The 25893-nt window shown below is 42.7% G+C and overlaps 8 protein-coding genes across 8 annotated transcripts; 4 read left to right on the forward strand and 4 right to left on the reverse strand.

The window, feature by feature from the left end:
• Nucleotides 1–129: 129 nt before the first annotated feature.
• Nucleotides 130–987, forward strand: Bfra_003765 (putative peptidyl-trna hydrolase protein; the record flags this gene model as incomplete). The annotated part of the gene is made up of 2 exons (XM_037334169.1): nucleotides 130–842; nucleotides 897–987. The coding sequence occupies 2 exons, from the start codon at nucleotides 130–132 to the stop codon at nucleotides 985–987; spliced, it is 804 nt and encodes a 267-aa protein (XP_037194256.1).
• A 528-nt stretch (nucleotides 988–1515) lies between these two features.
• Nucleotides 1516–2164, reverse strand: Bfra_003766 (putative cnl2 nkp2 family protein; the record flags this gene model as incomplete). Its single annotated transcript, XM_037334170.1, has 2 exons — nucleotides 1516–1791; nucleotides 1868–2164. 2 exons carry the CDS (start codon nucleotides 2162–2164, stop codon nucleotides 1516–1518), a joined length of 573 nt encoding a protein of 190 aa, XP_037194257.1.
• Nucleotides 2165–2771: 607 nt separating this feature from the next.
• On the forward strand, nucleotides 2772–6146 carry Bfra_003767 (putative keratinolytic protein; the record flags this gene model as incomplete). The annotated part of the gene is made up of 6 exons (XM_037334171.1): nucleotides 2772–2926; nucleotides 3483–3867; nucleotides 4437–4544; nucleotides 4595–5760; nucleotides 5812–5921; nucleotides 5971–6146. The coding sequence occupies 6 exons, from the start codon at nucleotides 2772–2774 to the stop codon at nucleotides 6144–6146; spliced, it is 2100 nt and encodes a 699-aa protein (XP_037194258.1).
• A 1217-nt stretch (nucleotides 6147–7363) lies between these two features.
• Nucleotides 7364–7828, reverse strand: Bfra_003768 (putative mitochondrial 54s ribosomal protein 33 protein; the record flags this gene model as incomplete). Its single annotated transcript, XM_037334172.1, has 1 exon — nucleotides 7364–7828. One exon carries the CDS (start codon nucleotides 7826–7828, stop codon nucleotides 7364–7366), a length of 465 nt encoding a protein of 154 aa, XP_037194259.1.
• A 541-nt stretch (nucleotides 7829–8369) lies between these two features.
• Bfra_003769 (putative exocyst complex component sec6 protein) lies at nucleotides 8370–10640 on the forward strand (the record flags this gene model as incomplete). The annotated part of the gene is made up of 1 exon (XM_037334173.1): nucleotides 8370–10640. The coding sequence occupies one exon, from the start codon at nucleotides 8370–8372 to the stop codon at nucleotides 10638–10640; it is 2271 nt and encodes a 756-aa protein (XP_037194260.1).
• Nucleotides 10641–15099: 4459 nt separating this feature from the next.
• Nucleotides 15100–16272, forward strand: Bfra_003770 (uncharacterized protein; the record flags this gene model as incomplete). The annotated part of the gene is made up of 1 exon (XM_037334174.1): nucleotides 15100–16272. One exon carries the CDS (start codon nucleotides 15100–15102, stop codon nucleotides 16270–16272), a length of 1173 nt encoding a protein of 390 aa, XP_037194261.1.
• Nucleotides 16273–17129: 857 nt separating this feature from the next.
• Nucleotides 17130–18053, reverse strand: Bfra_003771 (uncharacterized protein; the record flags this gene model as incomplete). The annotated part of the gene is made up of 1 exon (XM_037334175.1): nucleotides 17130–18053. The coding sequence occupies one exon, from the start codon at nucleotides 18051–18053 to the stop codon at nucleotides 17130–17132; it is 924 nt and encodes a 307-aa protein (XP_037194262.1).
• Nucleotides 18054–21936: 3883 nt separating this feature from the next.
• Bfra_003772 (uncharacterized protein) lies at nucleotides 21937–23565 on the reverse strand (the record flags this gene model as incomplete). Its single annotated transcript, XM_037334176.1, has 2 exons — nucleotides 21937–23166; nucleotides 23263–23565. The coding sequence occupies 2 exons, from the start codon at nucleotides 23563–23565 to the stop codon at nucleotides 21937–21939; spliced, it is 1533 nt and encodes a 510-aa protein (XP_037194263.1).
• Between the last annotated feature and the right edge of the window lie 2328 nt (nucleotides 23566–25893).

A 25893-nucleotide genomic window follows, 5' to 3' on the forward strand; every position in this document is an offset into this window, starting at 1 on the left:
AATCAGCGCAGATCTCCAGCCTAATCGCAGAAAGCTTCCTAATCAGAAACCTGCTTATATAGTCTCTCGATCCCCCTCAATTTGACAGCTTTCACCCCTCAATCATCCACTCCTTAACAAATCGCCAAAATGCGCATTCCTACCGTTTCCATCCTTGCCCTCCCCCTCCTGGTCGCAGCCCAAGAATCTCCTCTCGACCAAGCTAAAGCTCAAGCTCAATACTGGTTCGGCAAGCTCCAATCTTATATCCCCTCTCCAGCCTCCGAATCTCCTCTCGAAGCCGCAACTGCAAAAGTAGGCGAAGCAAAAATCCACCACCTCACCCTCGATACCTGGCAAGAAACCATCCGCGGAAGCGTCACTCTTGAGTCCTCGCTCCCGCAAGAATGGTGGGTTCTAGCTACCGGCGGAAACAAAACCTGTTTTGGTCTCTGCGGTAAAATCGAAAAGGGTTTTAATGAATCCGCTGCCCTTTTCGCTGTCGACCCCACAGCTCCTCACATGGCAATGTTGAACTGCGACGAACAACCCGTTCTTTGCAATTCGTGGGGCGCAGGACCACCACACTTGTGGACCATGGAAGTTGGGGCTCCAGGATCCCCAGTTCCTATTATTACCGTTCCGTTGAATACTACTTCTACGACCGTTACTACATTCACGGACTTGCACTCTAGCAAATCGTACAAGAAAAAGGCACCTTATGAGGGCTGGTTCCATCCTTTTGATGGAGAACTTGCGCAATACGGTGCCGCAGTTCCAGTTGGATATGTACTTTGGTTCTTCGCAGTTGTTCCCAGCTGGATGTTCATGATTGGTATTTCCTTCTTGAGCAGAACCATCATGTAAGTTTCCCCTCATTTTCGAATGCTAAAGCATCCCACTAATGGCAATCCCAGGAGCAAGCGAACTCTCGGTCCACAAGGACCTGCAGCAGCTGCTGGAGCTCGTCCACGCGCTGCTCCAGCTGGAGATGGAGTTACCTACTAAGAAATGTTTGTCATGATTATAAATTTGGGGAAGACTGCAGTGGAGGATCTAATTCTCATATACTATGCATGTTTTCAAAGCGACGGGTGGCCGGGATGCAATTTACGTAGCTTATCTAAACAAATTTTAATGAATGGAGAAATGGGTATCATAATTGACAAACCTTACGCCTCGCTAATTCCTTGCCATGTCTACTGTGCCTGTGAATGACGCTCCGCTGGCCCTCTGGGAGCCACTGCCGTGGAGGCAGACTATAAGGAAGGGAATATATACCTAACTTCCAAAGTGTGTCCACCTATGTATCTTCACTCTTGATAGTGATACATCACTGCGGCCTTTGCGGCTGTGTGAACGCACTTGGCTGTTTGATACCGAATTCTCAATGTGCAATGCGCCAACCTTGTGCCTCATCGCTGGTCGTATTCTAAAACGCTGCGAACCGTCATTACCCTCATTCACTATGTCGCCTTTCCTTTGCCCTCCGGAGCTTTCCACTGGTAACATCTACCCATATCCCATTTATGCCAATCACTTTCCACCTACCATCGCAGCAGCCCCCTCGACTCTCTCCAATCCTTCTAAAACCTGTCCCCTTATCCCCGGATTCGCAAGCCGTCCGTATCTAAGATCACTTAACCCACCAACTGTATTCTTCATCTCTTTTAATAATTCTTCGGTTTCCGCATCTATTCGCGCGATTTCGTCTTCGAGGTCTTCAACTGCTGCTTCGAGGGGAGAGAGGATGGAATGGAGGGAGTGTGGATGGGAAGATGGGAGGTTGGATATTTGAACTGAGTTGGAAAGCTAAAGTTTTGTTAGTTGAGTTAATTGTATATGGATGAAAGGAAGAATGGGAGATAGAGGGGAGGAAATAACTAACAGCTCGTTCAACTCCCACCTCGTCATCTTCTATGACTCTCTCATCTCCTCTCCTCCTTCTCACAACAGCTCTCTCCATCGCGCTTCCTCTTCGTACTTCTTGCTCGATTGCTGTGGAAACATTGTCGATTATTTGTGCGCGCTGATGCTGAAGGTCCCGGTAGAGAGTTCGGATAGCGGGGGATGATTGGACAGCACGCGGGAAGAGGAGAGTGAAGGAGGCGAGGGAGATGATTTGAGGGAGGGAGGCCGGAGGGAGGAGGAAGGTGGTGAGAATTTTTTGTTCGGTGGGTGACATTGTGGTGATTTGGAAATTGAGGAGAGTTTGAAGTGTTTTGTTTCTAGTGGCAGATTGTACAGAGTTGATCTGGACTTAAGTAGGATTCAATTGAAGGTCAAGGGGTAAGAAGCATTGATGTATTGTTGAAATGAAAGCGACCAAAAAGCTCGGAATTGAGAAAGCAAACAGACGAAAATGAGGTTATACTCAAAGACCCAAATACTCCGAAACTTGAACTCTTCTGGAAGATGTCACCTAGAAACATGGATGAATTATTGAGCATAAACACATCACATAAACCTGGGGTACATAAATTAAAAACACGCGTGACACGTACTTTTTTGTCAAAGACGCGCTTGCTTTGCTACTTCTCGGTTGTCTTAAGATGCAGACAGAAATGGAAATGGATTTTCTAATCTTATCCAACTCCCTTTCTTCAACAACATAATCATCATTTGCACACGACAAATCTTCTAATTCTCCAATAACTTCACCCCCAAACTTTGGTCGTATTTAGATATAGCTTTGCTGTCAAATCTTATACCTTGTTAGCATTACACCCCAAATACTTTATCTAACACTTTTTACATTCATCAAAATCCCTTATTAGATCGGACCGGAAATCATGGCACCATCAAAATCTGGACCACCTGTCGCTCCCTATGCGAAAGATGAGAAAGTTCTTTGCTTTCATCATGATTTGTTGTATGAAGCCAAGGTTTTAGACACGAGACCGACAGAAGATGGCTCCAGCTGGCAATGCAAGATTCATTATAAGGGGTAAGAAATTCTCTCTAAATCTCGATGTATAGCTAGCTAGGTATACATGTACCTATATACTATTAGCTTTTTGTAAGGAGAAAACGTGTTAACATAATTTTTTTCTCAAATAGATGGAAAGCAACGTAAGTTAAATTTAAATCTGAATTTATTAGAATCTTTCGAGTCTTCTGGGCTATCTGTTTCATTATCTTGATGAAAAAAAGACGAGTGGAGAGAAGAAAGAAAGAACGCACTCCTACTCGTCTTTGAGCTACTTTCCAAAGCTGGATGATATGTAGCGAGATAGTTGCACAGTTGAGTATACCTCCTCCTACCTTCCTTGTAATCCCAGTGAAGAAGCCTTGGAACTTGGTACATACACGACCTTCGAAACTTTCATTACCGATACTGATAACGATATACTTTGTTGAGTTCGATGGTATTTTATGGTATCGTATCATATCACATCATACCATCTTGTACAGTTCAAACAACTAAAATCGTTTTCACATTCAACTCAATCTCAATTTCCCCCTTTTCCCCCAATTTTCATTATTTGTATCAACATGTCCAGACAATCCCCTCCAAAGCCATCACGATCCCTTCGACCTCGTATTCGTACTTTGAGAGAATCGCATGGCAATTCGCCCAAATCAAGAAACCAAGCAGAATCTAACCATGATAACCAAAATAGTTGGGATGATTGGGTACCTCAAGATCGAGTAATGAAGTTTAATGACGATAATAAAGAACTTGCTGCTCAACTTCATCAAGAGATGAAGAAGATGAGCCAGAAGCCAAAGTCCGCAACTTCAGCCGGTGGTAAGAAAATTGGTGGACGAACGAATGGATCGGATTTTGGTTCGGGTCGTGGTAGTGAAGAAAGACATGCGAGTGTAGCAGCTCAAGGGGGTGGAAGAGCTGGTCCAAGAAGAAATCGTGATTATGATCTGGAACAAGTAAGTTTTCTTTATTTCTATTGATTCCTTTGATTTTTGATACTCTGATATTACGATTCTCAAATCCTGAAATCCTCGATTCCCCCCATATCGATTTATTCATTTTTCCTTATTTTCACGGTGGGTTTGGAGGGTTCGATAATTACATCAATTTACCACAAGAGGTGGTATAAGAGATACGAGAAGTGTTTCCAGAATGGCTAGTTTGACCTTTTCTCAAATTTTGGGTTCTCGCTTGCCAAATTTGGAAAATCGGAACATCCTCTCTCTTCTTCTTATTGTTATGTTAAAGTTGTCGCCAAACAACAATATAAATTGATTCCCCATCAATACAATCATTTCAGGAACTCAATGCAACACAATAAGAAAATTATCAGATTGCTGGGCATTCAAAGCTTTTCCTTTGCTTTCGATCGCTACCAATATTTGACAAAATTCTGTTACTGCGCTCTTTTGAATCACACTTTCAAAATATTCAAGTTCTCAAACTTCAATCAATCACGACAACAAAATCATCAAGATCATCCTTCAAATATTACTTCAAACCTTCTCTTGAGAACTCTTTAAAGATGGGTCCTCCTATTGTACCAGCTGTTAAAGCTCGTGCGAAACGTCTTGCGAAGAATATTGGCATTTCAGCTTCTCAAAATAAGATCCAGAAACCGCAAGTGACCAATGTAAGTCTCTCTCCACTCCTTCAATAATTCAATCACTCATAATTATTTAGGTAAAAGAGAAGACCAAGGCAAAGACCAAGGTCAAGGCAGTCGCAAAGGCAGTCGTAAAGGCAGTCAATAATTTGGCTGCACCACCAGTTAATGTACGGAGAAGTGCAAGAGAGAAATGCCCAGCACAACCATATGATCGCTCGATCATTGATTCTGGCAACTTAACGGTTACCAAACCAAAGCCAATAATGAATGGAAAGAACCCAGATTGGGCCAATCCTAAGAGCGAGCATTGGAATGTTGATAAATTTCTCAAAAACGACTCCATGGTCCCCAAAACAAATCTGGATGCAAGACCACCCAAGGATTTTCAATTCATTTCCAACAACTCAATTCGAAATCCTGATACATATCGACCGGATAAATCTAACTACGTCTACAAACCAAAAGAGAAAGCGGCTCCAGTTCATCCTAAACTTCAAGCTCACATCAAAAAGGGTACCGACACCAAACCTTTGCGCCAATGGTATGCAGATTACGAGCCTGGACAAATCAATCCTATCGCTGGTCGATTATTTGACGATAATCAATTACCTCCCCCACAACTAAAGCGAAAGAGACTTTTCCCTTTATCATACAGTGAAGAGCGCATAGAAGAGGTCATGAAGCCTCCCCCAAAGAAGCCCAGGCTCATCCTTAACAATGGGTCGGATAAATCTGCCCTGAAGAAAATTGCTGGAAAGGCCGTCTCAAGGACCGCTCAAAAGGCTTCTCCAAAAAACAATGGCACAGCCGCTAGCACAGAGATTGAGAAGAAAGTGAAATTTGAAAAGGAAACCAAGAGTACCTCTGAAGTCAGAGGAGAACGTCTTATCAAAACCACCAAGAAGATGTTACCACGCATTTTGAATTCAAACACCGTCATGGAAAGACGTGATTTTAACTATTTACAGGAAGAAAACTTTCATAATCGACCATCCATCAACCTTGTCATCCCCGATCATATCAAAGCAATTCTTGTTGATGACTGGGAGAATGTCACTAAGAATCAGCAACTTGTACCATTACCCCACCATAAATCTGTCGATCAAATCTTGAATGATTGGCTTGAATTTGAAAAACCAAAGAGACCCATCGGAAGTGCCCAGGCGGATATCCTGGAAGAGATTGTCGCTGGTTTGAAGGAGTATTTCGAGAGATGCCTACCTCGCATTCTTCTGTACAGGTGTGTTCATTCTGAGGATACATCTACTTGTCTCTAACCGATTACACATAGATTTGAACGTCAACAGCACATGGATTTCCGTGACTTATGGGATGATGATTCATATCCACACAGCTCTGCGTGTGATACCTATGGTGCTGAGCACTTATGCCGTCTTTTGGGTAAGACTGTCATTCCATTCCTTGAAAACACATCGCTGATGATATATAGTCACTCTGCCTGAACTCATTGCTCAAACCAATATGGATTTACAATCTGTTAATCGTCTTCGAGAGGAACTTAGCAAATTGACCAACTGGATCGGCAAGAATGCTAAAGATTACTTTGTCACTGAATACGAGACACCTGGCGCAGAATATGTTGACAAGGCTCGAAACCCCAATTAGAGAGTTATGTCTTGCATTAAAAATTGAAAGATGCAAACACGCAAAAGTGAATGGATAGGTGAAGATGGAGATGTATAATAGTATGGAATGGAGAATGGCGCTTGCTTTTTTTCTGGCTTTTGTTTTTAAGGGAAGAAACGAATCTTGTATTACAGTGGGTGAAAGCGAAGATTAAGTCGAAAGGTGAATTTGAGGAAGGAAAGGAAAATTGTTTGGTAGGTTTCTGCTATCACTGCTGTTTGTTTCTGCGATAGCGATGGGAAGGGAAGATTTTGACGAACCAGCATCTGGCGTGGCAGGACAGTTAGACAGATTAAGAGAGCACACATGTGAAAGAATCTGATTTGAATGGATTGATGGATGGATCATAGTAGATTCTAATGGGTGGTATTGTTGGCATGGCAGATATTCGATTATGTTTAGTTCAAGAACCCTTGACTTTGGACTTGAGCTAGTAGTTTAGCATTACGATTACAGATTACATGACTTCTCATCTCAGCCTTGCTTAGTTGTGTTCGAACTTGCGATTCACATGTGGACATCAATCAGTGCATGTGAATCCTTTCAGTGATATACATATCAGATCTGCTCAAGATGAAGACAAAGAGGTCCACAATTCCGCGGTACATGTGAGAATCTCAGCTGCAATTTGTAGGGTATTGACATTGGAATTGGAGTTCTCATATCGTAAGTGCGATTTCACATCCTCGCCACCCTTATGTGCTTTTTGTTTGGGAAATAGCTAACTATGCTTTATGGTACATATGTGTGCATTGTGTACAGAAAGATCCAGAACTCCAGTAATGTGAGAGCGGTTTGAGCGAAGTGTGTGAGGGTGATGCTATGCAGGTAATGTGAGGTGGGTTAAGGGAGGGGGAGGTGGAGAGAGAAGGGCGATTGATATAGCTGTCTATCGTGAAGAGAGCGGATGAGGATGAGTTTGACTGCTTGTCATCGCGAGTAATGCGTATCTATTCTGCATTGAAAGTCTCCCTGATTCTTCATACGCATTGAAAATTATCCCAATCTCAATCGTAGATATAATGCAGACCAACTACGTCCCATCCCCGAATCGCAGGTACAGATTTATTTATGGTATCGCCCTCTCAATTCCCAATGTCTCCAACCAGCCCTCCATTCCAATCTCCCTTTGTATTCTCTTCCATGCTATCTCTACTCCCAGTCCCATGCACTCCATCCCTCTCTTCCTCAACCCCTCAAACCACACTCGTTTCCAACTCCTTCTCAACAACAAACCCACTCTCCGGCCTCCTGCTCTCCCTCTCTTCCCTCTTGCTCCTCCTCTCCTTAGTCTCCTCTACCTCAACCAATTCCTTAACCTTCATAATCTGTCCTGCAATATCGGAAGAAACAGGGTGATACACACTGCTCGTTCTTTTGTGCAATCCCAAGAACTTCAACACACGCGAGGATTTCTTCGGGAGTCCGATAGCAGATCGAGTGAGGGTAATGCGGAAATAAGATGTTGGTGTAGGAGGGGGAGCTTTCTGCCAGGGCTTTTGGTGGAAGACTTTGGTTGGGGATGAAGAGGAGGGAGTGGTGGATGGAGAGGTTTGGGATATGGCTTTGGGTGCGTTTTTGCTGATTTGGTGGAGGGTAGAGGGGAGGGGTTTGGATGAACGGATGGCGCGGGCGAGAGGGGCCGCGGTAGTGGTGGACATTGTGGGTGGTGGTTGTGTGGTTGTTGTGGTTTTGGGTGTCTGTGAGAGAGGTTAGAGGGGTTGTTCCGAGATGAAGGAGAGGAAGAAGTGAATGCGAGGAGTAGAAATTGAGAATTGCACCGCGCATAAGGAGCAAAGGAAATAAACAAATTAACACACCTTGTAAATATCAGCACAAAATTCAATTGCTTGTCCCGCACTGTAAATGTCGCCGTTGCCAGTATATCGAAAGTTCAATCGGGAGAAATAAATCGTAAATATCAAACCAGGATTCTCGGGAGTCGGGAATTCTTTCCACCGTCACATGCCACGCTAGTCCTCGTTTTGGGATTATGCACGTAATGTCTCATACACCATTGAACTTTCTATTGATTGCACGGATTTTTGATTTGATTTCTATGAACCATTTCCTAGGAATTCAGAATTGCCAATAAAGCTCTGCGAGAGCTATACTTTTCTACCAGGTCTTAACTAAGATCTGCGCGCATAACCCCTACTCTCCTCCTTCTTGAGCTCCTGTAGCCTTCAAACCACCGCAAAAATGACAATGGATGTCTCCTCCATCAAGCTCTCCGATCTCCTCCACCACCCTGACGACCTCGACAAAATCCCCGCCCTAAAACTCGAATACACACGCAAGAAATCCGCTGTCGATTCGCAATTGCGTTCTGGTCTTAAAGAACAACTCGAAGTTACCCAGGCGGGTATGCATGGGATTACCGATGGCCAACGAACCGTTCAGTTGATCAAGGATGAGATGATGAAGATTGATAAACTATGCGCCGAGGCGCAGAATATGATTAAGGATTTCCCGAATATTAATCTGGTGAGCCAGACGCATAGGAATTTCATGGCGGTAGAAACGATGCGCAGGAATTTGGTGGATTTTAATGAGAGGTTAACGAAGGTGGAGGGGCTTTTGAGAGAGGATGATGCGGATGAGGATAATATGGGGAATTTGCTTGCGATTCATTATGAATTGACGCAGTTGAGGAATATTAGGGATGATGCTATGGAACAGATATTGAGGGCTGATGATGCGGGTCTGCAGGGGACATTGGAGGATTACTTTGCGAGGTTGGACGATACGATTGATTGGTTTGATGAACACATTGGGAAGGTGGCTATGAATCTGATAGAGGTGGTTGTGCAAGGAAATAGCAGTTTGGTGGTGAGGTTGGCTGTGGTTATTGAGGCAGAGGAGAAGAGTGATAAGAGGGTTATGGCACTGCAGGAGGCGTTGAAGGATCATAAGGAGATGGCGGCGAGATTTAAGAGTATCACGGATGGGGCGAAGAGTACGAGAGGGTATAAGGAGAAGTTTTTGATGGCTATTAAGCTTAAGGCCGAAGCGGACATCGAAGGAACCAAACAGACATTTTTGGAGGACCCCTCGAAATTGGAGAAGGGTTTGAGATGGTTCTTCAACGATCTGAATGCGGTTAAACAGGGAATGGTACCATTGATGCCGAAGAAATGGAAAATCCTCAAGACATATGGTAACATTTATCATCAATTGATGCATGATTTTCTCATTGATATGATTGACGATAAAGAGACGACCCAGGCCAATAATTTGGCGATATTGAACTGGCCGGAAAAGTACTACACGAAAATGAACAAGTTGGGGTTCAAAAAGGACGAATTGAAGCCGCATGTTATAGATGGAAGAGAACAGGAAATGATCAGGAATTTTGAACAAATCATTATCAAGTACTTGGATGAATGGCTTGATCGCATTTTCGCAACGGAAAAGAAAGATTTCGATGGGAGGAATGTGGATGGTTCGAATTTGGATCAAGATGAATATGGATACTTTCGAACGAAGAACTTGGTCGATATGTGGCGTATGTTACGTGAACAGATTGATGCAGCAGGCGCTAGTCAGAGAATGGATATCGTTGAAGGGGTGATCGATATCATGATCGTGCGGCTGAAGACTCGTCAACAGACATGGCAAGAGATGCTCGATATTGAAGCCGCGAAATACTTCAATGCAACCACTGAACTGGAGGGTTTCCAAGCTTTACAGGATTGGCTTGTTGCTACTGCTAATGATCAAATCGCTTGTATTGATGATAATGAAGATGAGGGACGATTCGGATACCTTACGAGCTTTAGACAAAAATTCGAACCGCTCGTCTCAACTACATACCTCGAACGAGTAGACGTCGAGATCACCAGTCTAAACGATGGATATGTCGATCTAAGTACGCATTGCATATCCAAATTCGCAACCTTAATTTTCGCCGTTGATTTCAAAACCGTCATGCCGGATTTCTTCACACCAAAATGGTATACAAATACAGCTATGAAGCAAATGATTGTCACATTCGAAGAATATATCAATGATTACAAAAACGTTCTCCATCAATCCCTACTAGATATCTTTATCGAAGAACTCGCCATCGAACTCCTCATTCAATATCTCGGCTGCGTCCGCAACAAAGGCGCGAAATTCAAGAGAGCGGATCCATTTAAAGATAAAATCTTCAACGATGTTTCAACAGCTTTTGAATTCTTCAATAGTAATTCGTATCTCACGGAAGATGTAAGGAATATCATCGTAGGTAAATGGGCGGTGACGCAAAGTTTCCTTGAGATTTTGGAGTGTGAGAAGGGAGCGGTGCAGGATGTGGTAGAGGGTTTCAAGAGGGAATATTGGGATTTGCAGCTTGGCTGGGTGGAGGCGGTGTTGAGAGCGAGAGATGATTTTGATAGGAGTATGCTTAAGGGGGTGAAAGAGAGGTGGGGGAATGTGATGGGAGATTTGGAGAGAGGGGGGGAGACGATCATGGCGAGGGTTAAGTAAACTAGTTTAGTGTTTTTTGACTGGTCGTGTGTGCGTGTATTACTTGAAACGGGAGAATGGTGCGGTGTGATGATGAAGCACGCATGCACGCATGGATGTGGATGGGAATCATGGGTTCGGATTTGTACTTGAGCGTGGAGTCAGGCGTTCTCTTATTGTTTTCCTTGAAGGATTAAAAATCTATATATATCGTCCCCAATGAGGGAAATGATGAGAAGTTTATGTATGCATAGGCAGACAGACGAATCAGGCGTTGAACGATGGTATTCCCGTTTGGGTTTGGGTGAATGGCCATGGTGATCTAACTACCTAAGTAGCTAATTAACATCTCACTGATCATTTGTCTGCGAACAAGAAAGCATTTTAGGTTTTGTGCTTCCGTACTTTTTTTTTCATTGTATGTGCCTAAATCATCCCGAGGCTATGTTTACTGCTGGTGAAGTACACACGCGAAACAAAGACTCAAAGTAGGAAATGATGATCAAAGTAATGAGTGAAAACCACAGGAATCAAGCGAATGTTTGAGGAAAGCATGGAATGCAAGGCCAGGAAAAAAAATCTCTACCCTGTGAAATCGCGTTATTGAGATTCAGGATTTCTAAGATAGTAGCATTACCGACAGCGTTATGATGTTAGCCCTGTCCCAGAAACATGATGAGTCTCGTATCTTGGATCCAGGTGCACCGTGCAGTATCCCACTGCGAGATTCTCATTTCATACATTCAATCTCTTTCCAATCCTCTAACTTGCTCATCAAGCGCGTCATTCATGTTGCTCTTCACTGACCCAGTCTTGTTCACAGTCGTGGCAGGGTTACCATGCCCCTACACTATAACAATGTTCCCGGTTGCATGTTCATCGCGTCATCTGCCCTGGGGTCCTTGACTATGTTTCTTAACTTATGTTTCCGAGTGAAGCAAGGATTTATTTGGTAGAAGATGGGGATAATGGTGCCGTGGCATGCTTCGTAGATGTTGTTCTGCTAGCAATCGCTCCTGAAACGAATATCGGATCTTAGAGATATGTAGCTGAAAGCTGCGAGGAGTAGAAGAAAGACGGACAACGCTGTTTCGGCGAGAGAGAATGGAAAAGATGAGTCTTTGAAAGAATGCGGCATTTCTGTGAGGTTTGCTGATGGTTATGGAGTTGAATCAGGGGTAAATAATTTGTAGCTTTTGAGTTTGAAGCTAGCCTGGAAGGCGTGTCAATTCTGCTTGTCGAGATGATATTGTCAGGAGAAAAGAGGGAATTTTAGCGTAAGAGATTGACTTTGATCTGTGTGTGAAGTATTCGAATTGATGTGTAAGTTTGGAGACTTTACATCCATCTCGTATCACTTCCCACTCGGATATTTCCCTTAACGTCTAGCAAGGCTTTGAACAAGTTGTTTCTGTATCCGAAATCCTCAGGCATGGGGCTTTGAAGGAAGTATTATGGAAAGTAAATGCTTTTAAAACCAGTAGTAGTCGATTTAGACAAATCAAGCCTTAATCTGTGTAAGAGCTTTCATTGTGTCATGTCTCCAGATATCATCCATATATTCGTATCAAAGAATGTTTCGAACACAATCCGCAGTTGGATATAGATAGAATTCGTTGTTTTAGAGACAAATCTCGGCTAGAAGCCCAGGTCTTCGCGTTAGGATAGTGCCTTGAGAGTATTCAGGGTTTGTGGGAGCCTGTTGCAGTCGTGTATGGTTTCTCCCAAAAGTATTAATGAAGCTTTTAGAGAAGATAGTTCCATGAAGATGGTATTGCGAGGAGGTTCCCAATGAGTTACGCTGTTGAGGCTAATTGGAGTTGACGGCTGGAAGATATCGAGGAAATAATAAAGGCGGCATCAGGATCCTGAAGACGAGCAACGAGTATATGAACTGGCAGACTTGGTAAGCCAGGGGTCTGGCTATTATGAAAACCGTAGTTATCGGAGTGAGTAAAGACTTTCAATAAAATAATCACAAGAATAAAGAACACAGTAGAGACATGAATGCGCCGAGCATTTCGGGCGGAGATTGGTAAATCCATCACGATCATGTAGCTTCGAAACATTCAATTGAACCCCTGCCTCCTCGATCTATAATTACAGAAAATAGATTATGAATAAAACTCCAAACTTTTAAAGCTTTCCGATGATGAACAAAATAGCAATGACGACAAATAACGCAAATAAAATGACTGAAATCGATTTGTCATGTTTGGACACCGTGAAACGCCAACGAAAATTCCTTCCAAGACCCGTCAATTCTGATTCACATGAAATGGAATACATTTGATCGTAGAACGAATGGTCTTTCGATGAAAGCGCTCTCTGTCTCCTAGAATGATATTTCGGAAGCGGTACGCCCAGATATATGGACGTCTTTAGCAGAGATGAAGATGCAAGCTTGTTAATTCCGCGATGTGCTACAAGAGCGCCTATCACCCTATCACAACATGGTGGCTAATGATACCGACGGCTGCTTTGTGTTATTCTTGAATTGGTGGAACGCATGAAGTTACATTCTCGGTCGAGAGATAATCCGGAAAAGTCATATCATGTGACGTTGCATTGTCATGTGAGCCGGGCTCTCCTTTTCGGAATGATCTAAGCGAAGACGACGACATCAATACTGTGATTCGAAGGTGTTCCCGATCGTATATAAACAGGACAGTCTCCAACTCAAGAACCCATTTTTCGAACAAATACATGGCCCGTAAATCGAATTCTGATTAGAAGTCATGCTTAGTCAAAGAAGTTGCATAGTTTAGAACCCAAGCCAAACCAACAAATTAGCGTTAATGAAAATGCTTACCTTGAAGATGATCAAATTACCTATAAATATTTTGCTTCACTCATCAAAAAAACATTCAATACTTCAATACCTCGATTTCACGATCATCGACTTGTCGTACACCTGATATCGTCCCAATTCCCCTAACGAACACTGTGATGAATCTCACTAATCCTTTTACCATAGATATTACTTGTACATCTATAATAAACTGCATAGATGACTTTACTTGGTGGACCTTGAAGACTTAGACGAATTCAATTTGTATCCTTGACTCCCGATATTCTGGACAAAATGTACTAAAAGTGCCACCCGCGACATGGAGCTTAGTCGCAAACCTTATCTTTGACATTCCTAACAATCTTATATTGATCATTGTCTGCAAGATATATAGAGGAGAGACCAGACTTCTACTGTTTAAGATTGGTTAAGTCAATGATAGGCCGGCCTCTTCCAAACCCGCGTGGAGGTCAGACTGTGAATTGATTATTTACGCCATGCGGAGGCCTCTTCTGCTTGTATTATTCTTGATCTGCATTATTATGCGCATTGTCTGCTCGACCTACCTATAATTATTCGTCGATCGGAATATACTTTATGTATGCGAGGAGTATTTTGGCGCTACTTATATCACGAGCGATAGCTGTGGAAGAAGGGCAGAATCACATTCGCAAGTAGCTCTGAGAAGCGCAATTACAATCTTTCTTAGTGTAAGGTTCGCTTTTCAGGGAAAATCGGAATGTACTACAACAACAAAGCTATAGTCACAAGCCGTTCATGCAAAGAGATATTCCATACTATTATTGAATATCTGTCCTAGAGAAAAGGCAGGCTGTGCCGTGCAGTCAGGATATTATAAATCATCATACTTGAGAGGTTCATACCTGGTGATATAATTGGTATTTTTGTTAGAAATAGGTCTGTAGGAGGAAAGATGAAAGGTCTGGGGGTTTCCGCGATAAGAAGCCTATGAGTGCTTGTGTGACAGAAACTTCAAAGGTCATGAAACCAAAATTGTCAACGGATACGAGTGTCAAATGTTGTTCAGAGTTGGCGCTTGTCTTGATTTCTATGAACCGTCACAACTGAGATCAAGGATATACGACTCGTCTCTCATGTCTGATTTATTCTATAGACTCTATCTAGTCATATCGAACGGTAATGCTTTATCCAAGTACACATAATCTTTGCCCAGGTCGAGGTGATCTTCCTTCAAGATAGAGCGAGTTCTAGGACTGAAATTGGCAATCATGATTGGCAAGAGGTCTTTTGTGCAATGGGGGAAGAATGTGAGGTCAGAATTGTCAGGTTCACGGTAAAATAAATGAAAAGTGACATCGTGAAACGGACTTCACTCTACGTGTATACTTGTTTTGCAAATCTCAAAATGATGTTACCATTGCGTTCTTAGACATACATAATGATACAAAAAACGTTCCTGTAAAAAGAAATTTAGCCTTCTCACAGATGGAAAGCAAATATGGAAGTATTCGTCTAATAGGTACTCAGCCTCAATTGAAAATTCACTCCAACATTTCATTCTTGTTCAACCTAATTTCTGTTATTCCAAAAGTCTGAGACCTCCACTCAGCTCCCAGATACGCAATCTGCGACCTATAACCCCAGGTTCACATCATCATTACTGATCACCAATATTAATCTCCATCATCAACCTTTCCTTTCAACACAATGGATAACGACGGCATAATACGCAATTACAACACGAATCACTTCCTTGAACCACTTAGAAATGTTACAACAGCTGCAGAAGAAGGTAGCGATGTCGATATTTCATTCACGAGCCTAGTTAAGCATATACCTCTCCACCGAACTTCTCGAGATGAGTTGAAGAGAGTCAAGCCCATCCGTTACGCCGATGATTCTGAATTGGAAAGAATCTGTAGCTGGCCCGAAACATACACAAGAGAACATCAGATTGCGGATCTATCATGGCACGACGAGGTAGAATATGCGATGACGGCAGACGACTTCTTCGACCGCGCACCATCCACCAATAGTTGCTTGATATCTGCAAGTCAAAAGAAGTCTTCAGATTCTTTGAGTATTGGCAATGGCAAAAAACTTGATACATTTACTTGTTTTCCGCGTCTCCCTCCAGAATTGCGCTTGAGAATTTGGAGAACGATGGCCTTTGTGCCTCGCGTTATTGCCTTGCAAGAGCGCTCAGTTCATAACGCAACACACAAAAGATCAGTCTGTATACAAACAACAAACGCTGCTGCCAAAGTACTCCAAATTCATCACGAATCTCGTACGGAAGCTTTAAAATTCCACAAACCTTCTTTTGGAATTCGGGTACATCACTTTAAAACAACAGATTATTCCGTTCACGAAACGCCTATCGTCGATGAACTCATCATTCATGCAAATTTTCAAGCAGATACAATATATTACGACAAATGGTATATTCAATTTCAAATTGAACCACCTGTACAAGAACTTCCTAGTTCTCCGTACATGAGTAGCCATTTGAGAGAGATATCTAAGTCTGCACACAGTGCTGCTTTTAATATCAGTCATCCAACCTCAAGAAATTGCTTTTCCATTATCAACAAATTGATTAGGGACTGTACCGCCCTAGAAGAAGTCTTGCTTGTTGTTAGAATCAAAAATATCCCATCAGATCGTACATCCTCTGGGCACTTGGAGTTGATGGAATCAAACAAAAATGAAGCTCAGGTTTGCTACGAGAGATATATTGGGGTGTTCATCGAGCTGTGTGACGAAGTAGATAAGTATCATCAAAACATCTATAATGGGGCCAGCAAGGCAAACATAGGACGACCTGGAGGCCCCAGAGTCAGAGCTGTTGGATTGATGAGGGACGGTGTACGAATTTGAGATGCTTTGGGAGCACAAGAGAGTAAAAGAATCTTGTGATGGAAAAAATGATCTTTAAAATATCGGTATTGAAAGCATGTTTGTCTTAATTATGGTTGATTGTAAATGGAAGCTTCTAGGGGCCTTGCTAGACAGCAAGCTGCATACAAGATGGTAGGTGGTTAGACTAGATGTTTTGGGCTCAACTATCAAGCCTTGGCTTGCTCTCTGCATGGTAGAGAATAGCAAGAGCACCTATGTTTTCTTTCGTGGGTTAGAGGGGTGAAGGGAAGGCACTTCAATCTCACCATTTACATTACAATCGTGATAATCTGTGTTTCGACGACCTTATCAATTTTTTTTGTACGAAGGTGAGGTTTCAAAGATGTCTCCACGTCAGTAAGACGAGTTCAATGAAGCCTTGAGTTTAGAAGTTATGTATGCATCACGTAGGTAGGTATACTTTGTCAGTGAAGTAAACACAGTCTTTATTAGAACATGCACATGTCATTTTAAGATTTATCTATTGCCAACTTTTTGTCCAAGTTGTTCATGTGGGGGCTTTACTTTCATTGCCTACCAGATTTTGTTTCAAGTCTGCAACTGCCATCACTGTTTCAAATCATCATATATGCACATATGAATTTGTGAAGAGTTGAGAAAATTATTATCCTAGTTGAGGGATGCATAATCTTCATGTTAATAACCCCCCATTGGAGTTTGTATGTCCCATCCTCGAGTATTTTCAAGATCTAGATCTAGACCAAAAGAGTATCGAAAAAATGAAACAACACTTGCATGGTTCCCGAGTGCAACTCTATTCCCTCAGCCCAAAAACGCCCGCACATCAAATTTGAAAACCATCGCTAGGATCCTCCTCAAACTTCGTGGAGAATTTTCTCTGAGTTCGCTACCTCTTCGCCTTCACGTTGTAGTCCCGTATGTCCCACTGGTTGTATCTCTGGAACAGAGCCAGGTAACTCCGCAAATCCTTCTGGAATCTCTAGTTCTTGCAAAGTACTATGAACTCTCGGAGGCTTTGGAACCCTCGGAACTCTACGAATCCCATCAGCTATACTGTCGTGTTCCTCTCGCTCAAGAACATTTTCCCGACCCATCTCAGCCATCAGACCGCCCAAAGAACCTAAATTGGGAGGAACATATTCGGTAAGTGGAGGCATCTTTCTTCCTCTTCGTTGACGATGCTTTCGCAGAAAGTACCAGCCGAGCATGTAGATACATCCTAGAAATAGCAAAACAGCGAAAACACTCAAGACTATAGTGGTGGTATGTTGATTTCGAACGCTGTCTTTGTTTGCCTTGTCTATAGCAGTTTGTTCCGCGGGCGAAAGTGTGATAACAGCGGTGTAAGCACCCGGAGTTAAGCTAGCAGCGAGACTCTCTTGACTAATGGCGGATTTCAATGCACCTTTCAATATTGGATCTGTCGCGGTTGCGGCAATTGAGTTCCAGCTAGAGATCTCACTAAGAGCAATCGCAGCTATTCCAGTGGGCGGTACGGTGGGTTGTGCGATGGAAGTCAAGGTTCTAGTAGTAGATGGTGCGATAAGAGTTACCGTTGGTCCCATAGGAGTTCTCGTCGGTACAACGCCTAACGTTGAAGAGGGGACGATAATTGTTGAGGTGTGCGTAATTGTGATGAGTCTTCTTAATGGTCTGATTCTGCATTGGGACGGATCAAATATGTCTGTTGGAATCTCTGATACACATTTATACCCAAAGCTGACATGTTGAATATCAGAGGACCTTTCACCGTCAGGGCCCGTACCAGTAAAAGCCATTTTAAATAAATAAAGAATAGCCATCTGTAACAATCAGCTAAGCTTAACAAAGAACCCCCAGAATAATTCGCAGGACTGACCTTTCAAGAAGTTTGAAGATGGATACAGAGAGGTTTGAGAGCCAGAGACCAATATTCTTGAACGGGAAACCCCAGTTCCGCTTAGTGAAAATTTTGATCCAGATAATTCACCAATTTGCTAGATATCTAGCTCAGCTACGAATTATTAATACCATCCGATGTTAAATGATCTAATACCTGGTTTCTAAGATGAGCGAGCATAAAGTTTTGGACTCGCCGCTTTATTCAAGTAACATATGCCTGGAAAATGCTGCTCTGTATGATACGCCGACTCAGAAAGTAGTGAAGTTAACTGTTTCGTATCATTAAAGTATTGCCTAATACAAGTCTGCTGTATCGAGTGCAGAGAAAAACCGAAGGGTTGGCGCGGAACTCACTCTTTTTGCGCCATTTTGGTCTCGAATTTGGATGACCTGTTCAGAATATTTCCTTTCCATAAAAGATGTAGTGCTGGAACTCCTAAGGTTGATCTTTAAATATGCTTCGAATCTTTCTTAAAAGGCAATCGAATAGAAAAGTAGCGAATTAGTGCCTTCTTATCGGTGCTACACATTTCAGTCCGAGTGATCAGCTTCTGCTAGAAATCTTGTCCCATCAATCCGTTCCGTTACAATCTGTCAACAGCTTGACGTAATGTATTTTTGCCAGTAAGTCCGGGGTTTACAGATCTTTGTGGCAGCGATTGAGCGGCTAGATTGGAGGTCGAAACATGGTTTTCCTCTCTTGAAAGTTTGAAACCCAATTTCATTCACTAAAGCTCAGTCTCACTCCCTACCATAATTTGTTTGAATGCGACCCTCACCCAGCACTCGGTGTACAACAAGATCACCGCAATATCACGTGATGGAAGTTGACTGTTCCGGTTGAATCACTAGACATCACTTCTTTCGCCCTCATACATACAGACCAAGCTCAAAATCACACATCCATTATCAAATATCCTTCGAATACGAACAACGAAACGCTCGTCATCCCCACTCTCCATTCTAATTCTTCTCTTATGGACCTTCTAATCCTGAAACACATCTCAATATCCAGTGTGCAATCTACAAGTACTTCTCACCTCTAACATCTAGCTCTCAGCTTCACAATCCGCTACACCTCCCCTTTTCTTCCCAATTTTACTCCCCTAATTTTCGCCTAACGTCCGCACAGACAGGTCCCGCTTGACAAAAACCACAAAAGCAACATCAAAATCAACATCGATATTTATGAGATTGATCAGTTACTAGAAAGTCAATCGGTATCCCTCGTGCCTCTCACTCCCCAAGTTCTAAATCATTCTCTCCTTTCCAATTCCTTCACTCCTTCCACTCCATCCCAACTTTCTACTTTCCAGCTTTTATTCCTCACAGACGATGCATACCTAAATACATACCAATCTCACACTGCCTACTTTGAAATCCTATTTTTGATGAATTTAATTACTTTAAATGATACTATAACAATAGATATATAGCCCCGTATTCTCTTTTCTATCCTCTACGCTCTCTTCTCCGCCCCAACCCCAACTCAAGTCAATGACATGCCACCATCCCCATCACTACCGCACAACTCCAAAGCGCCAAGAAGAGAGGTCCCCACTCCATTTCCTCCTCCTCCCCCTTCTGTAACAAGTGGGCGTTTACCCTCTCGATTCTTTCTCAATCCTCCCAAAACACACAACAAAACCGATCAACTCAACAAAAAACAAATAATCCACAAACACATAACAAATCAAGTCTAATCAAGTTCAATAAGTTCTCAACCTACTATCTCATCTATTGAAACAGAGGCTGAAGGTCTTGAATTAATCATCTACACATAACTTAGTCCATAACTAAATCGACTAGACATCAATCCGAGTTGACGTCTACTTCGTATCACGCGGAGAATGATTCCTAAAGACGTATTTTTAACGATATATTCTTCAAAGGAAAATCAGAACCCCCTTTTCACTTGAAATATATTGAAAAATCATAGATAATCTTCAACTTGATACAGATAATTGGTAAACAAACATGGTCTTGTATTGACCGGTTGACAGAATCTCGGACTGACAAATATGAATTGACGTTGCGATTTGAATTTATGATCATTCTTCAGCCCTGACGGAGACCCACACCGCATTCAAGAAACACACTAGTACCAGGACATTACCCTAAATATATCTCATCTATACAACACTCTTTCTATACATACAATCCTCAACCCTCAATCGCTAGTTTCCAATACTCAGATGACACAAGATACAGTACACGAAATTCAACACAAAATGATCCCCTCCTCATTTCAATTTCCATTCCAACTTCCATTCCCGTTCCTCCTCGGTCTCGCTCTCCCTTTCCCAAGGAACAAAAAACACACCACACATTCATTCATCCATCCATCCATCCGTCCATTCCGTTAATCTTTGCAATTCAACACTTATCTCTCTCCCTCTCTACTTCAGCTCATTATTCTTCATCCGTCCCCCTTAATCTTTTCTTCCTTCTCCCTCCCTCCCTTCATTCTTTCTCCCCTCGTCCTTCATCCTTCATCCTCCATCCATTCTCTTCCAAGTTCCAAGTCTCAGATTCCAACTCAAGTTCCTATCTGACACCCACCCCTCTTTCCCTCTCCTTTCTTCCTTCTCCTTTCTCCTCATCTCCTACTTTTCCTTCTCACCCCTCATTCTTTTCTCCACCTTCTCCTTTCTCCTCCTCACTCCTCTCTTCTGCTCACGAACCCACAAAGTCACAATCAATACTCATAATAATTTAATACTCTCATCCAGACCATCCAGATTATACACCTCATGACTTCATACACCCATACACCAAATACCCCATATCAGATATCCCTCCCCATCTCCCCATCTCCCCATCTTCCTTCTCAATCACCTGCTTCTTTCTTCTTTCTTTTCTCCCTCCTCATCCACCTCATTCTACTTCTGGTCAAATTTGGTCAAATCTGATTCCATTTCCATTTCCATCCACACTCACTCGTTCTTTTCCTCATTCACATTCACACTCACTCTCACACTTACATTCATATTCACACTTATACTTATACTTATATTTATACTCACACTCACACTCACTCATTATTCTCATATATTATTCATCCATTCATTACCCTCCCCCCTCGCCTCTCGCTCCCTAATAGACCCATCCAATACAATTCCTCATTCTTATTCTCATTCTCACTCTCACTATCATTCTCACTCTCACTCCCATTCTCACTCTCACTCCCATTCTCACTCTCACTCCCATTCTCACTCTCACTCCCATTCTCACTCTCACTCCTACACTCCTAATCTCCCTCCCCTTCCACTCAATCGGCCCGTAATCCTTCCCAAATTGTCCCAAGCTCATATCTTATTCACCATGACCATCAGCAAGCAAGCAAGTGCACACACACAAACATATATAAGTAAAATTCCACTTTCTACTGTCTACTTCCCAGCCACGCCTATATACATCATCTCCCTCTCCCTCTCCCATTCCCTTTTATCAGATCCACAACAGAAAATCGCGCGGGTATGTATAAATAAATACCATAAAACTATATGATCAGCCCCGCCTCCATCCCCCCATTCTCTCTCCATCCATCCCCCAACAACCAAAACCCCCCCCCCCCAAAAAGAAAGGTATATACAGATATAGAACCCACTCCGCAAAAAGAGTATCCATTGCAATCACAATCACAATCCCAAATCCAAACGCCTTTCCATTCCATGCCATGCCATGCTATACAATGCACGCTTCTTTCCACTTCAAAACTCCAGAAATGCTTTGTTCGTAAATATAACTTCCCTCTCTTCCCCTGCTGACTCCAATAACTCACACACCCGGTACAGTCCCATCTCCCCAACTCTTCCTCAAAGTCTTCCCCTCTCGAACCATCTTTGCGATTTCCTTCCCCACCATCTCCTTTGCCTGTCCCCCCATATTAAAATCATCCCAGAAAAGATACTCATCCGGTTGTTCACAGACGAGGAACCCATTAATATCCGGTAATGCCTTTGTATCTTTCATTTCTCCTCTCTTCTCACTTCCTTTATTGATTTTCCCCGATTTTCGCTTCTCTCCAGGTCCTCTTTTCTTGCTTGCCTCGTCATCTCCTGCCCGTACGCAAGGATCATATACGGAAATGTATGGACTTTCTTTTGTACCGAGTCCACTCGCGTCAGATAATCCTTCATCTTCCAATTGATGTTCTATAATAATTTCCGTGAGGAATCTATTCAGATCATAGTAATAGATATCTTTTTGTGGCGGAGGAATATCCGGTTTATTTTCCGTCTCAACAACGCCTTCCGACTCACGCGTTTCTTGTGATTGCGATTGCTGTCCATCGTTCTGGTCGAATGTTTCCGGAACCGCATCTCCAGATCCTTGTTCTTCTGGTGCTGGTGCTGGTTCAGCCCATTCGGAAGTAGTGGTGGCTTCTGGTGTACTAGCAAACCAAGGCTTGATAAAGTTTTCCACACTATTATCCCAATCTCTGACCAGTGAAATTGCATTCTTTTGGTGTTCCGCCACAGAACTAGGTTTCAATGGCATCGGTCTTTGGCTTATCCAACCAGGCAACATTGTCGGATCGAAAAGTTTTTGGATGACAATTCTAAATTGTGGTTTGGCCACAACATGCGATTCATTATGTGGTTTTACGATAACATGAGTAGCTTCCAAAGTTTCCCTATGATGTGCGTACAAATTGTCGAGTTGCGCGAACATTTCGGTAACAGCTTTGTTTTGGGCCTCTTGAGCTTTGGTGTAATCGAGGGATGCGTAATGCCATACATCCCATGTGCCGAAGGAGACGACAAAGATTGTTTCTTTGAGTTTCTTTTTTGGCAGAGGAAGGGCGATGAAGGATTTTACTTGAGCTTCAAGATCGGGGAGCATAGATTCGAGGGTGATTTTCGTTTCGGTATTATTTTGCCCTGCGGTGTTTTCGATGGAAGACAGGTAAACTTTGTTGGATGAAAGGGCACCAGTGGGTGGTGATGATGGGTATGAAGATGCGGGTTGGGAGACTGCTAGGCTGATCTTTGAAGTGCACGAGAGCTGAAAACCATCAATTAGTAAATGTGCCAATTGTCAAACCTCAATCGGTCAAACTCATGAATTCACAGTCAGAAGAAAGAGAAAATAAAAGCGTACCTCTTCACAAAGAACTTCCGTCCAACTTCTACCCTTTCCATCCCCATTCTCTTCAATCGTATCATCAACCCAACTGTCTCCAAAAACCACCAGTCTTACACCTCCTTCTTCTCCCTCCCCTCCATCATCATCCCCACTTGCCCAATCCCACAAACCATCCGTCACATCATTAATACTCGTCCCTCCTATTTCAATCTTCCTCAAATGTTCCGTGTATCTCGATTGAGGTAGTAAAGCCAAGATGGTCATTAACGATAGAACCATCGCAAACACCGACGCACCCAATCTTGTAAAAGCGCGCATTGTCGCAAGTCGACGTACCAAAAACCCGGATAAATTCAATAATCTCCTCCCTTCCCCTTCTACCGCAATCGCAACCAACTAAATTACACGAAACCCGAAAGCAAGTGCGCGTAAATACACAAAGTTTTCGTATTTCCGATAGAATTCAGCCTTGTTAACTTTGTTCCTGAAAATGGTAGGATTATGATGCTGCCAAGGATGCTGGCGGTGCGTACGCCAAGAGCGGATGTGTTAACACCTTCTCTTTTCTGTTGATTCTTCAATGATCCAAGTGTATCAATAAATATACTTTAGGAGCCTCTCTCTCGTCTCGTTAAATATAAATCAAAGAGTGACGAAATGTCAATGGTAAAAAGAGTCCCCCAAAAGAATGAGTAAGTGATAATGGCAAAGTACAGATTGCAGCAGCAAATACGAAGAACAAAACTTGCTTATGACCCAAGATACGAGACTTCGACCGGAAAAGAGAAAGAATAAATTAAGCACGCAGCCCAATATAAAGCAGGTCGAAAGTAGAAAAGATGATCAAAGCGACATCAACGTACGAATCACAGCTACGAATCATACGAATCAGATTGCTCGAGGGAACTGGAGACTGGGGCATGAAATAATCGTAATCATAAGATAATGTAAGATCTTAGCACTCACTTCCCAGTCCAGGTTCAATCTGTAGCCCTACCACCTCTCTCAAAGTATGGGGGGACACACGAGGAATCGAGAATGAGACTGTCACTGTCACTGCATAGCCCGTCCAACTTAGCCATGGCCCATGAGCTTGCATCGACACGCAACCAGGACTCGTAAGCTTTTTCTTTTGGTGCAACGGTTAAGCGGATCCTCATGATGTGCCCCTGTTTAGTTGTGGTGGGAAGGAAAAGTTGAAAAGTTAAAAATAAAATGGTGGGATGGAAGGTCTCGATGGATGAACATGCATGAGTGAATGATTAATTGATCTCGTTATTTGGAAGAGTGCTTTGCCAATGAAGAAATATGAAGAAATATGAATATGAGAGGAACACAAGTAATATGAATATAAATAATATGAACATCAATAATATAACATCAATAGTATAAATATAAATAATACAAACATACCTATCTAGCACCTACTCAGTTGAATGCCGACTAGGTAATACTGGAATTGAATCTTGGGATGCATAAACGGGGGAAGAGAGATCAGTGATAGAACCTTGGAAATCATCCGAAACCCCCGATGGCTGGTGATAATGATAATGAAGCTTCTAGTACAGGACTAAGTATGTTTTGCTTTACCGTACAATTTCCGTATGCTTTGTACTTTCTTTCCGCTTTGATGAACCATTACTATTATCATTATCATCACCAACACTCATACATAGTACGAGGCATACCCACTGTGATGGAGATGATGGATATAATTTCACAGCCTCATCAATACCAACAGTACGATGTACACCAGCGACTCATCACATCATCAATCTTGGAAGCGTACCTGTACACAAATCAAACACTATTCTCACATGTACGATATACACAGAAAATCATTTTCCCTAATACATGGCTCTCTCTCTCTCAATATACACACATACCCAAGAAACACCATCATACTCACACAATATCCAATATCCAATATCCAATATCCAATACCCAATCCTCAAAATCACCCAAAGAAACCATCACCACCCCGTCTAGATCAACAAAAGTTCTACAACTAAAACACCTCGACACCTAATCTGCACACAAAACCCTATAAATACAAATCACCAATCACCAATACCTATGATTCTACTTTACACACCCCTAGTACCTAGCAGATAAAATAAAATATCCAATCACATCCCATATATACGCAAACTCGAGGCGCGCACCTCCACAAGCAAAGAAGTCAGCACGCAGCAAAAAAATAAACCAATACACATCCTCCTCTCTCCTCTCTCTCCCCTTTCTTCTAGACGCCACCCCTTCCTCGCGCGTACCTGAGCCTTGAGTCCTTGAGCCCTCCCTCCCCCAAAAATACCAAAATCACAAATAAAACATGCTTTTGAAAAAAACACCCCCAAAAGACAGCAAGCACCGCACCACTTGCCCCATTCTCGCCGTCCGAGATGCCCACTCGCGGTTTCTGATTTCCATCCGCGCGTGCGACTCACGAGCTTCTAACGTATCACGCGTCTGTATCGTATTCCGCTCACAACATAACATCTTGCGAAGTGGCTTTATTATTCAATATGAAAATCATAGTGTTGGAGAGAACGTCTCGATTTTGCTGGGTGTGGTGGACCCGTTTTTTTGATATTCAGAGTGAGCTCCTGTCCTGTCATGTCATGTTAGATTATATCATATCCTGTC

This window comes from Botrytis fragariae (assembly GCF_013461495.1).
Source record: "Botrytis fragariae strain BVB16 chromosome Unknown tig00000045, whole genome shotgun sequence".
Lineage (NCBI taxonomy): Eukaryota > Fungi > Ascomycota > Leotiomycetes > Helotiales > Sclerotiniaceae > Botrytis > Botrytis fragariae.